Source organism: Mustelus asterias, chromosome 17 (genome assembly GCF_964213995.1).
Source record: "Mustelus asterias chromosome 17, sMusAst1.hap1.1, whole genome shotgun sequence".
Taxonomy (NCBI): domain Eukaryota; kingdom Metazoa; phylum Chordata; class Chondrichthyes; order Carcharhiniformes; family Triakidae; genus Mustelus; species Mustelus asterias.
The window spans coordinates 16114942-16128304 of NC_135817.1; the positions used below are offsets into that span (position 1 = coordinate 16114942).

Below are 13363 nucleotides of genomic sequence, written 5' to 3' on the forward strand. Positions count from 1 at the left end.
TCCTACACTCCAGGAAAAAACGTCTCAATCTATCTGGCCTCTCCTTGTAACTCAAACCAACAAGTCCCGGTAGCATCCTAGTAAATCTTTTCTGCACTCTTTCTACTTTAATACTACCCTTTCTATAATAGGGTGACCAGAATTGCACACAGTATTCCAAGTGTGGCCTTACCAATGTCTTGTACAATTTCAACAAGACGTCCCCCAACTCCTGTATTCAATGTTCTGACCAATGAAACCAAGCATGTCGAATGCCTTCTTCAGTACCCTGTCCACCTGTGACTCCACTTTCAAGGAGCTATGAACCTGTACCCCTAGATCTCTTTATTCAATCAACTCTCCCCAACTGAGTAAGTCCTGCCTTGGTTCAAACTACCAAAATGCATCACCTCACATTTATCTAAATTAAACCATATGTTAAACCATAAATTAAACCATATACCATACATTGCGGCATACAAATCCTGTTTTGGAAATATTCAGCGTACATACAACCACAACATGATAGTAAAACTTAGACATGGAAGGTAGCAGTGAACTTTATCCAAATTGGTCTTGTGTAGCTTGAAATGGAACTTCACTATTATTGATCTTGACTGGGATTTGAAATTTATGAACTGGCTTTTGCTTCTCACACATGCATGTTTTATTTACTTATTTTATAACTGGGATCAAGCAGGCTGTAGGGGCTGTGCTGCGAAGAAGGGCAAGAGTTTAAGACACCCCCAGTCTGCCTCAGATTTCAAAATGGCGGCTAGCCGCACTTACAGTTCACTTCACACACAGCGTATAAGTTGAACCCAGTTTTAGGAGGATTTTTTGAGGCTTCGTAGGGCGATTGGAAAACCATAATCTACGGTAAATAATTTCTCGATGAAAACAGACATCATTCCCAGAGGAGTTGGAACAGCACCTGTTTTTTGCTGTGACATGGCTACACCAATGAAGTCAATGGCACTGGCTTGCAGGTAATTAGTAGTAAAAATTATTGGCAGTTCCTCGGACCACCACGAGGGCCGAACATTAAATTATTTTAGACTGTCCAACATTACAGAGTGGGGAGGAGGGGCCTTTAAGATCATAGAAATCATAGAAACCCTACAGTGCAGAAGGAGGCCATTCGGCCCATCGAGTCTGCACCGACCACAATCCCACCCAGGCCCTACCCCCACATATTTTACCCGCTAATCCCTCTAACCTACGCATCCCAGGACTCTAAGGGGCAATTTTTAACCTGGCCAATCAACCTAACCCGCACATCTTTGGACTGTGAATGTTTGAAACACATCTCTGTTTCCATGGTGAGTTGCCTCACTAACATACAAAAATAATGCAATGAAGCTTGTTTATAATTAAACTGATTTTAAAAAAATCCATACATTGTTTAATTACCTTTGCCATGCCCACAGAACTTGCATTCAGTTCTGCTATTCCCTGGTTCGTTTTATCTCCACGTTCCCACATACCATAATCCTGAGTCCAAAAGGAGGAAGAAAAAACTGTTTAAGTCTTTGGCCCTGCATACGCCAACACGACCATTATTCACTCCATACACACTTCGTTAATGGTTGTAGCTCCCATCAATGTTGAACATCAAATTTAAAGGCCAATACCTTTCAGTAAGATCCTTCAGCAGATCATTCATCTACTTAGTGACCGTTGGTAAAGTTGTAATGCAATTTCAAAATGATCAATGATTTTTGATTTGATTTATTATTGTCGCATGTATTAGTATACAGTGAAAAGTATTGTTTCTTGTGCGCTCTACAGACAAAGCATACTGTTCATAGAGAAGGAAAGGGGAGAGTGCAGAATGTAGTGTTGCAGTCATAGCTGGGGTGTAGAGAAAGATCAACTTAATGCGAGGTAGGTCCATTCAAAAATCTGATGGCAGCAGGGAAGAAGCTGCTCTCGAGTCGGTTGGTACGTGACCTCAGACTTTTATATCTTTTTCCCGATGGAAGGTGGTGGAAGAGAGTATGTCCGGGGTGCTTGGGGGTCCTTAATTATGCTGGTTGCTTTTTCGAGGCAAAGGGAAGAGTAGATGGAGTCAATGATATTGGATGCAGCATATTATGTATAATATATATGCAGTATAAAAAATATGGGCAGCACGGTGGCTAGCACTGGGTAAGTTACTCTTTCAGAGAGTTGATGCAGACTTGATGGGCTGAATGGCCTCCTTTAGGGATTCTATCAAGATAACTATAATGCTGGGGTGTGAAGGAACCTGGCTACCATATACGTTCTGGGGGTCATATGAGAGGAATCACTTTATGGGAAAGATGTAGGGGTAGATCGTATGAGGGAACAGAATACCCACCCCTTTGACTGAAGTCTGTCAGCACCACACTGGCCAGAAAGCTGGCTGCCCCACAGCAATAACACATTTTAGAGTGGAACATATGCCCACATCTGGGAGGTAATCTCACCCGAGAGATCTATTGATATTTATATAACATTTAACATAATGGAATGGCCGAAGCGACATTACAGGAACATAATGAAACAACGTCTGACACCAAGATACATAAGATGTGAGGGCAGAAGACCAAACGCTCCGTCAAAGAGGTCAGATTTAATGAGTGGATTAAAGGAGGAAAACGAGGTAGTGGGGCGGAGAGAGTTAGGGAGGGAATTCCAGAGCTTGGGCCCAGGCAACTGCGGGCAAGGCCACCAATGGTGGTATGATTAAAAAGGGGAATGCCAGATTTAGAGGAGTTGGATGAGGGGCTGGATGAGATTCACAGAGATAGGGAGGGTGAGGCCACGGAGAGATTTGAAAACAAGAATTTTAAAATCATTGTGTTACTTGAGAAGGAACCATCCTAATATGTACATAGGTTAGCGAGCACAGGGAATTTTATCTTCAAACGGGGAGTTAGAAGGGCAAAAAGAGGTCACGAGATGTTCTTGGCAGGCAGGATTAAGGAGAATCCTAAGGCACTCTATTCATACGTTAGGAACAAAAGAGTTGTCAGGGAGAAAATCGGACCTCTCAGGGACAAAGGAGGGGAATTATGCTTAGAACCCAAGGGAATAGGGGAGATCCTAAATGAATACTTTGCATCGGTATTCACGAAGGAGAGGGGCGTGTTAACCGGGAGTGTCTCGGAGGGAGGTGTTGACCCGTTAGAGAAAATCTCCATTACAAGAGAGGAAGTGTTAGGTTTTTTAGGGAACATTAAAACTGACAAAGCCCAAGGGCCTGATGGCATCCATCCTCGACTGTTCAGGGAGACGAGAGATGAAATTGCTGGGCCTCTGACGGAAATCTTTGTCGCTTCTTTGGACACAGGTGAGGTCCCTGAGGATTGGAGGATAGCGAATGTGGTCCCGTTGTTTAAGAAGGGTAGCAGGGATAACCCAGGAAATTATAGGCCGGTGAGCTTGACGTCCGTGGTAGGGAAGTTGTTGGAGAGGATTCTTAGAGACAGAATGTATGTGCATTTAGAAAGGAACAATCTCATTAGTGACAGACAGCATGGTTTTGTAAGAGGGAGGTCGTGCCTTACAAATTTGGTGGAGTTTTTTGAGGAAGTGACAAAAATGGTTGATGAAGGAAGGGCCGTGGATGTCGTCTATATGGATTTCAGTAAGGCATTTGACAAAGTCCCACATGGCAGGTTGGTTAAGAAGGTTAAGGCTCATGGGATACAAGGAGAAGTGGCTAGATGGGTGGAGAACTGGCTTGGCCATAGGAGACAGAGGGTAGTGGTCGAAGGGTCTTTTTGCGGCTGGAGGTCTGTGACCAGTGGTGTTCCGCAGGGCTCTGTACTGGGACCTCTGCTATTTGTGATATATATAAATGATTTGGAAGAAGGTGTAACTGGTGTAATCAGCAAGTTTGCGGATGACACGAAGATGGCTGGATTTGCGGATAGCGAAGAGCATTGTCGGGCAATACAACAGGATATAGATAGGCTGGAAGATTGGGCGGAGAGGTGGCAGATGGTGTTTAATCCGGATAAATGCGAAGTGATGCATTTTGGAAGAAATAATGTAGGGAGGAGTTATACAATAAATGGTAGAGTCATCAGGGGTATAGAAACACAGAGGGACCTAGGTGTGCAAGTCCACAAATCCTTGAAGGTGGCAACACAGGTGGAGAAGGTGGTGAAGAAGGCATATGGTATGCTTGCCTTTATAGGACGGGGTATAGAGTATAAAAGCTGGAGTCTGATGATGCAGCTGTATAGAACGCTGGTTAGGCCACATTTGGAGTACTGCGTCCAGTTCTGGTCGCCGCACTGCCAGAAGGACGTGGAGGCGTTAGAGAGAGTGCAGAGAAGGTTTACCAGGATGTTGCCTGGTATGGAGGGTCTTAGCTATGAGGAGAGATTGGGTAAACTGGAGTTGTTCTCCCTGGAAAGACGGAGAATGAGGGGAGATCTAATAGAGGTGTACAAGATTATGAAGGGGATAGATAGGGTGAACGGTGGGAAGCTTTTTCCCAGATCAGAAGTGACGTTCACGAGGGGTCACGGGCTCAAGGTGAGAGGGGCGAAGTATAACTCAGATATTAGAGGGATGTTTTTTTACACAGAGGGTGGTGGGGGCCTGGAATGCGCTGCCAAGTAGGGTGGTGGAGGCAGGCACGCTGACATCGTTTAAGACTTACCTGGATAGTCACATGAGCAGCCTGGGAATGGAGGGATACAAACGATTGGTCTAGTTGGACCAAGGAGCGGCACAGGCTTGGAGGGCCGAAGGGCCTGTTTCCTGTGCTGTACTTTGTTCTTTGTTCAATTGGGCTTTAACCTCAGAAGAGAAAACCAGACTCCAGGCAAGCAGCCTGTCTCTGACCTCCATCTCTCTCAAAGTCAGATCTCCAGGAAGAATCCTGTATTTTGTCTCCAGAGTAAACTAATTCCTGGAAAACAAGATACTTTGCTGCCTCGTCAACTGCCTCAACTGGGTTCCTCGGGCAAAGACCAGGAATTTTGCCAGACAAAGCCAGTTCAGGGTGAAATAGAGTGGCGAGGTGACAAATGGTCTCGGTGAACCTCAAACAGGAACCAGGGAGGTGAACAGAGTCTATGATGGAGACTGAAGACCGTGGCTTTGTTCAGTGCAGTGTTTCACTGAAGGGAAACATCTGCCAACAACAATCAAAGAATCATAGAATCCGTACATTGCAGAAAGAGGCCATTCAACCCATCGAGTCTGCACCAACCCACCTTTTTTAATCTTACCCAGGCCCTATCCCTGTAACCCCACATATTTACCCTGCTAATCCCTCTAACCTATACATCTTTGCACACTGAGGGGCAATTTTTCTTGGCCATTTCACCTAACCTACTCATCTTTGGACACCATGGGGCAATTTAGCTGATCCATCTAACTTGAACACACACAGACACGAGGAGAATGTGCAAACTCCATACAGTCACCCAAGGCCGGAATCGAACTCAGGTCTCTGGCGCTGTGAAGCAGCAGTGCTAACCACTGTGCCACCATGCGGTCCATATCCTGGATCTCAGATAATTCAGAGACAAAGGGAGGGGCCATGCAAGGAGGCAGAGATTGGCATAAAACACCCAATTCCATACATGATGTTGCTGAGGGAAAACAGCAAAGTAAAAGAATTGGTGAAGTTGAAGGACAGGTCTTCGTACAACTTGTAGCATGGTATTGACAACAATTCGCACCATCATGGACTGACTTCACACATGCCCATGGGTTGTTGTTATTCTTTTTAAACTTTTTGTTTTAGGTTGCGTTCCTCTGTCCAGCATCTCAGCTGAGCCTGGGCAGTGAGTGTCAGCATTCTGTTCACACAACGGACGGGCGAGGGAAAGGGGAACTGGCAACGGGTAATGCCAGCCTCGAGTATGATAATATTCTCACAGGCCTTCACCTCTAATGAACACACCGGAAAGCAATCAACAGCAATGGTCTCTGTTGGGCTGTCTTTCCTCCAAGCACAAAGGGATTTTGGTGAATTCCCAGATCTACTTCCACATCCCCGGGTCAGAACAGCACCAAGCTACACCTTAAGAGGTTCTCTAGCACACAGTACATGTAAGTAAACAATTAAACCATCATTGGAAAGCTTGTTCCCAAATAGTCACCAAAGTAAAGAAGGCAGCTTTAATTCTGTCTCTAATCTTACTGCAAATACTCACACCAACTTTATAGGCAGCCTCGATGTAAAATACCAGGTTCTGTATAAACGACACTTCATCGAGGGTGAAAATGATACGCAACCCTGTGAAGAGTAAAAGACTCTATTAACACAAAGTTAATGCTCAGTAACAGTCACGGCTCCTCAGGTACTGAAGCATGCCCCTAACCTGACAATAACCAGGCTTTGGCTGATAAATGGCAAGTAACATTCATGTCACACAAATCCCAAGCAAAGACCATCTTAACACCATCCAGGATAAAGCAGCCCTACTTGATTGGCACCCTATCCACCACCTTCAACATTCATTCCATCGTACAGTGGCAGCCGTGTGTACCATCTACAAGATGCACTGCAGGAATTCACCAAGGCTCCTTCGGCAGCATCTTCCAAGCGCATGATCACTATGATCGAGAATGACAAGGGCAGATACCTAGGAACACCAACATCAGGAGGTTCCTTTCAAGTCACTCACCATCCTGACTTGGATATATATCACCATTCCTCCACTGTGGCTGAGTCAAAATCCTGGAACTCCCTCCCTAACAGAGCTGTGGGTGTACCTACACCACATGGACCGCAGGGATTCAAGAAGGCAGCTCACCAACACCTTCTCAAGAGCAACTAGGGATGGACAATAAATGCTGGTCTACCAGCGACACCCACATCCTATGAAAAAGTAAAATAAATTCCGAAACAGCTTGTGCAGTTGAAGTTTAAATGCCAATGTTCCCGAATCAGATCACGTCTGATAGAACTCTGTTTTCCCAGTTGAAAATGTAAATATTATCGAGGGCTGATGGAAATCAGAGTCAGAAAAGGGAACTGGTGTCAGCTTACAGCAGAGGAATAAGGACCAACCTTTATCATTATGTCTACAGAGCGGGAGATTTAAAATAGCATTGTTTTGATTTCATTTACACATCAACAGAAAGACAGACAAAATGGGCTGTCACTAATGGATAAAGTTACATTGATATAGCACCCTTCACGGACTCAAGGTGCCTCAATGCCCTTCGCAGCCAGTGCTATACTTTTAAAGGTGTTGTCATCACCTGCTGCAGTGCAGGGAAATATCTGGTGTACATTCTCACCAGCCTTGGAACACAGGAACAATAGGAGGCCATTCAGCCCCTCAAGCCCGATCTTTCACTCTATTCAATCATCAATAACTCCATTCACCTGCCTTCACTTTGAATCCCGAGATGTTCAGAGTTACCAAAAACCAGTCGACCTCTGTGTGGAGACTTCCAAATGTCCCATCATCCTTGGCACTTTCAGGGAGGGAGCTCATGGTCTGCATTCACTTTCGCGTGACCTAGTCACATTCCTGAACAGTTTAACTCAAATTTTTAGATTGTGCCTATGATTTTTAATCCCCCTTCAAGCAAAGACTGTTTCTCTCAATCTCCCTACTAACTTACAGTTTCATTCAAGGGATGTGTCCATCGCTGGGCAAGGTCAGCATTTGTTACCTGTCCTGAATTGCCCTTGAACTTAGTGGCTTGCTCAGCCATTGCAGAGAACAGTTAAGAGTTGACCACATTGCTGTGGGCCTGGGTCACTGAACTAATTTATCATTTTAAACATTCAAACAGCATTCCGATCACCCTTCAAGCTAAACTCAAGAGAATACAACCCGTGTTGATGCAACCTACCCTCAAAATGTATCCTTTCCTCATTCTGAGAATTGCACCCTGCATCTCCACCAGGGCCGCTCGATCATCCCTGAGAAATGGCCCAGAATCAAACACAGATAGTTAACAATAGATGTGGTCTGACAATGACTGTGGATCTGGAGAACGCTTTTGTGTTGCAGTGCTCTTTTGAGACGAAGATCAACATGCTGTTCCGGAAACTTTGATACTCCACCCCTCATAGGTGGTCATCCTTCCATCTACAACAGATGATGAAGACACAGCAAACAGCCCACTTAAGATGAGGTGGTCTTGGCTTGGCACACCTTGGCTGATGGCTGTTGCAGACACTCCTTGAGAAACAGATTGTGCCACAAATGTCAAACATGAAGCTGCCAGGTGTCATGGAGGATTGTTGTATTTGGTGTTGGCACTGTTGCCAAGCTGCAGTAGCCACTGGTCATCATGGTCGTGCCACCAGCCCACAGGAGATGTTGTCATCTTTTCCTTTTTCAACAGCGAGTGACTCCCAGGTGTGATAATCAATGTTTAGGGCCCTCATGTCACACTTGCAAGCACCCTTGAAGCAGAGCCTTGGTCCCTCACTGGTTGTCTGGCTCCAGCTATCTCACCATACAGAAAGTTTTTGGGTGTCGTCCATCTTGCAGACGTGCTAACCAGCCTCCTCTGTTTAATGAGTGCTGCGAGTTCTGTCTTTAGGGACTGCTGTGATATTGTCTCCAAATCATAGAATCGCTAGTGCAGGAAGAGACCATTCGGCCCGAGTGTGCATCAACTCTCTGAAACAGCATCCCACCTAGGCAACTCCCCTCTACCCTATTCCCATAACTCCACACACTTACTGTGGCCAACCCGCCTAACCTGCACATCTTTAGACTGGAAGGAAACCGGAGCACCCGGAGGTAACCTACGCAGACACAGGGAGAATGTGCAAACTCCACACAGTCACCCCAGCCCCGAATTGAACCTAGGTCCCTGGCACTGTGAGACAGCAGTGCTAACCACTGTGTTACCCTGCCAGGCTCTACCCACAATGCACCACAGTCAATGAAGATGAAAAGTGTTGAGCTTGTTTTCTTGACATCCATGTTTCACTGCCTTACGGCTTTCATTCAAAATATCATCCAACATGTAGCAGAGTGGCAGCTGTGTTATCCGTGTACCTGTGACCAAACATCCTCTCCTACATTTTTCTATGTTGATCATTCGAGTTTCAGCCGAAGCAATAACAAAGAGCTACTCTGCACAACTGAACACGTAACCATGCAGTCTATAATTACCATCCACTGTGCGGTATGTGAATGGTGACAGCTCGATATGTCAAAGTTCTGACACTTTGGTCCTAGGCTTCATTTTAGAAATACAGCTGCTTCTGATCCTCTCAGCATCAGTCCCTTCTCCCTGTCACTTCCTGCTGGGCAGATTTGACTGTTAACCTGCTTTCCCACTCTCATGACCTTATCCTCTGCAACTCCTGCCAGTTCCACTTTTACAAAAGCAGAAAATGCTGGAAAATCTCAGCAGGTCTGGCAGCATCTGTGGAGAGAGAATAGAGCCAACATTTCAAGCCTGGATGACCCTTCGTCAGAGCTGCATGGTCTAGATGTTTTCTCCTTGGAATTCAAAGCTAATTTTGTGGATTTTTGCTGCTTCCATTTTCACTAACTGCTCCTCATCATCTGGGCTTTGTTTATTCCTCCTTTTGAGCACAGGAGCAGCACTCCGAAAGCTCGTGATTCCAAATAAACCTGTTGGACTTTAACCTGGAGTTGTGAGACTGTTTATTGTGCTTAATGACGCTGAATGGCAAAGTAGCCAAGAAAACAGCCTGCATATGCAGGTAGGTTACCCAAGTATTCACAGGCAGGTTACACAGTCAAATGTCTGATTCATGCCTGTAGATTCCACACAGCAAAATATTTTCATGATACTGGATCAGAATATTCTCTGAAAAGAGCTTTCCACAGTGCAATACAATAAATGTAAGCTTCTTAAACAGAAATAGCCTTACCCGAGGCTGTCATTTGTGCCAAAAATAACAGATAGAGGGAAGTAGCGTCCACTTGCAGGTGGCCCCATTCATTGTCACCAACCACCGTGGCACATGTGGATGTGTTGTATTTGGCGTGGAGAGAGTCTGCCGTGCTTTGAGTTCGTTTAAACTTTTCAACCTTTTCCACCTGGATTCAAATAAATCACAGCTGTGACTGAGATAAAAGCAAAAAACTGCAGACGCTGGAATCTGAAACAAAAGCAGAAAAATGCTGGAAAATCTCTGAATGACCCTTCGTCAGCTCTGATGGTGATGGTGATGCAGATGGTGACCAAAGCAACTATCATCCAGACTCGAAACGTTGGCTCTATTCTCTCCCCACAGTTGCTGTCAGACCTGCTGAGACTTTCCAGCATTTTCTGTTTTTGTCACAGCTGAGACTGCCCTGGTGACTGAGTCAATGCACAATTTACTGAATAATGCTGAAAAAAGAAACATGTTGAAACTTTTCATTTTGCACTCATCAGAACATTCACAAGAATATCAAATGTAAAGGAGACAACAATTTATACTTCATGAGAAGATATTGCTGTTTGGTTGGCAAGTGCACCAATCTACACTCTCTTCTCATGTAGTATTAATTGTTGTTTCCTTTAGATTTGGTATTTTTGCGAATGTTAGCATTTACCCTGCTAACCCCCCCTGACACGAGGGTCAATTTAACATGGCCAATCCTAACCTGCACATCTTTGGAGTGTGGGTGGAAACCAGAGCACCCAGAGGAAACCCACACAGACACAGGGAGAACATGCCGACTCCACACGGACAGTGACCCCAGGCTGGAATTGAACCCGGGTCCCCAGCACTGTGAGGCAGCAGTGCTAACCACTGTGCCACCGTGCCACCCAAATGTTAGGAGAGTTTTGTGCGGGGGAGGGGAGGGTGCGGTTGAAGATGTGAGGAGAGTATTTTAGTTGGGGGGGGGGTGCGAGGCGGGCTTGTGGGGAGAGTCCTTTGGGGGGTGGGGAATGTGGGGAGGGTCCTGTGGAAATGTAGGGAAAGTGTCAGGTTGGGGGTGGGAGGATTTGGGGTGAGTACTGTGAGGGGAAGGGGGGAGGTTCAGTCTGGATCTTTACAACAGTCACTCAGAAATTAGAAGCGGTTCTAATTCATAGAATCATAGAAACCCTACAGTACAGAAAGAGGCCATTCGGCCCATCGAGTCTGCACCGACCACAATCCCACCCAGGCCCTACCCCCATATCCCTACATATTTTACCCACTAATCCCTCTAACCTACGCATCTCAGGACTAACAGGCAATTTTCTTCTAACTTTTTCAGAGTATCAACCTTGTCAGAACTCTGAAGTCTGTGATTGAAATCTCTTTGTCGATGATTCACAGTGCAGGGTAATCGTCCAAGAGGAGTGGAAAATTGCCAGGTAAATCCTTCCCTGGGATTCCCCAGCACATTTTGGGAAACCCCCCAATCTGACACTGGAGTGCTCGGAAATTAGAGGCTGATTTAATCCCCCTGAGTTTTTAAAGTTATTGTACCAATGTGGGTAACGTACCTGCCTTATCATGCACTGAAGGAGTCCTCTCATCAACTTCACAACACTCTGTGGAAACAAACAGTCCATTCAGAACTTCTCAGAACTGGATCATACATTCATAGAAACATAGAAACATAGAGAAACTACAGCACAAAACAGGCCCTTCGGCCCCACAAGTTGTGCTGAACATATCCCTACCTTTTAGGCCTACCTATAACCCTCCATCCTATTAAGTCCCATGTACTCATCCAGGAGTCTCATAAAAGACCCTATTGAGTTTGCCTCCACCACCACTGACGGCAGCCGATTCCACTCGCCCACCACCCTCTGTGAAAAACTTCCCCCTAACATTTCCCCGGTACCTACCATTCATACGAGGTCAAGGGTCATATTCATTCAAGATCATAGAATCCTTACAGTACAGAAGCAGGCCCATTGAGCCTGCACCGACAATACCACCACCCTGACCCTATCCCTGTACCCTGTGTATTTACCCTCCAAATCCTCCTGACACTAAGGGGCATGGCCAATCAACCTAACCCACACATCTTTGGACTGTGGGAAGAAACCAGGATGTGGAGATGCCGGCGTTGGACTGGGGTAAACACAGTAAGAAGTTTAACAACACCAGGTTAAAGTCCAACAGGTTTATTTGGTAGCAGAAGCCACACAAGCTTTCGAGGCTCTGAGCCCCTTCTTCAGGTGAGTGGGAATTCTGTTCACAAACAGAACTTATAAGACACAGACTCAATTTACATGAATAATGGTTGGAATGCGAATACTTACAACTAATCCAGTCTTTAAGAAACAAAACAATGGGAGTGGAGAGAGCATCAAGACAGGCTAAAAAGATGTGTATTGTCTCCAGACAAGACAGCCAGTGAAACTCTGCAGGTCCACGCAACTGTGGGAGTTACAAATAGTGTGACATAAATTCTGATTCTAGGATCGCATGATAAAGACTCAGGAGGAAAAAAGCAGAAATATTTATGTGAAATAGTGTGACATAAACCCAATATCCCGGTTGAGGCCGTCCTTGTGTGTGCGGAACCTGGCTATCAGTTTCTGCTCCGCGACTCTGCGCTGTCGTGTGTCGCGAAGGCCGCCTTGGAGAACGCTTACCCGAATATCAGAGGCCGAATGCCCGTGACCGCTGAAGTGCTCCCCAACAGGAAGAAACCAGAACAGCCAGAGGAAACCCACGCAGACACCGGGAGAACGTGCAAACTCCACACGGACAGTGACCCAAGGTCGGAATTGAACCCGGGTCCCTGGCGCTGTGAGGCAGCAGTGCTAACCACTGTGCCACCATGCCGCCCAAGATGCCACAGCTGAGTGAATGGCAAAGGGTAAAGACTCTAATATTGCAAAAGGGGGATTTTACCATGTGAAAGCTTAATGCATTTGTCTAAAATTCATCCCTTCAATTTTAGTAAATGAGTTAACTTTTGAAGTAATGAAGGGGTTAATGACTCCATTAAATTGGTGGAAAGATATACTCAATAAATATTCCAATAAATAATTCGAGAGAAATTAACTGGTGTCAGTACAAAGAAGAACAAAGAAAAATACAGCAAAGGACCCTCCAAGCCCACGCTGATCATGATGCCCTAACTAAATTTTTAAAAAACCTTCAGCCCTTACTCAGTCTGTTTCCCTCCCTATCCATATACCCATCCAGATGCCTCTTAAATGTTGCTAGTATGTCTGCTTCCACCACTTCCTCCGGTAGCGTGTTCCAGATACCCACCACTCTCTGCGTGAGAAGCTTCCCCCGCACATCTCCTTTAAATTTTCCCCCTCTCACCTTGAACCTGTGCCCCTTTGTAATTGACACTTCCACCCTGAGAAAAAGCCTCTGACTATCCACCCTGCCTATGCCTCTCATAGTTTTGTAGACCTCTATCAGGTTCCCCCTCAGCCTCCATCTTTCCAGTGAAAACAATCCTAGTTTATTTAACCTCTCCTCAGAGCCAACATCCTTGAGATCAGGCAACATCCTGGTGAACCTTCTTTGCATTCTCTCCAA

General features: G+C 45.6%; 1 protein-coding gene across 1 annotated transcript in view; it reads right to left on the bottom strand.

Annotated features, from left to right (window-relative positions):
• The window catches only part of LOC144506132 (phosphorylase b kinase regulatory subunit alpha, liver isoform-like), a 1103981-nt gene that overhangs the window by 1065338 nt on the left and 25280 nt on the right, over positions 1-13363 (bottom strand). Inside the window, exons 4-7 of the mRNA XM_078231960.1 lie at positions 11353-11400; positions 9797-9965; positions 6129-6211; positions 1393-1473 (exon numbers count right to left, since the gene is read on the bottom strand). Coding sequence (XP_078088086.1) covers positions 1393-1473; positions 6129-6211; positions 9797-9965; positions 11353-11400 — 381 coding nt within the window. The remainder of the gene's footprint in view (positions 1-1392; positions 1474-6128; positions 6212-9796; positions 9966-11352; positions 11401-13363) is intronic.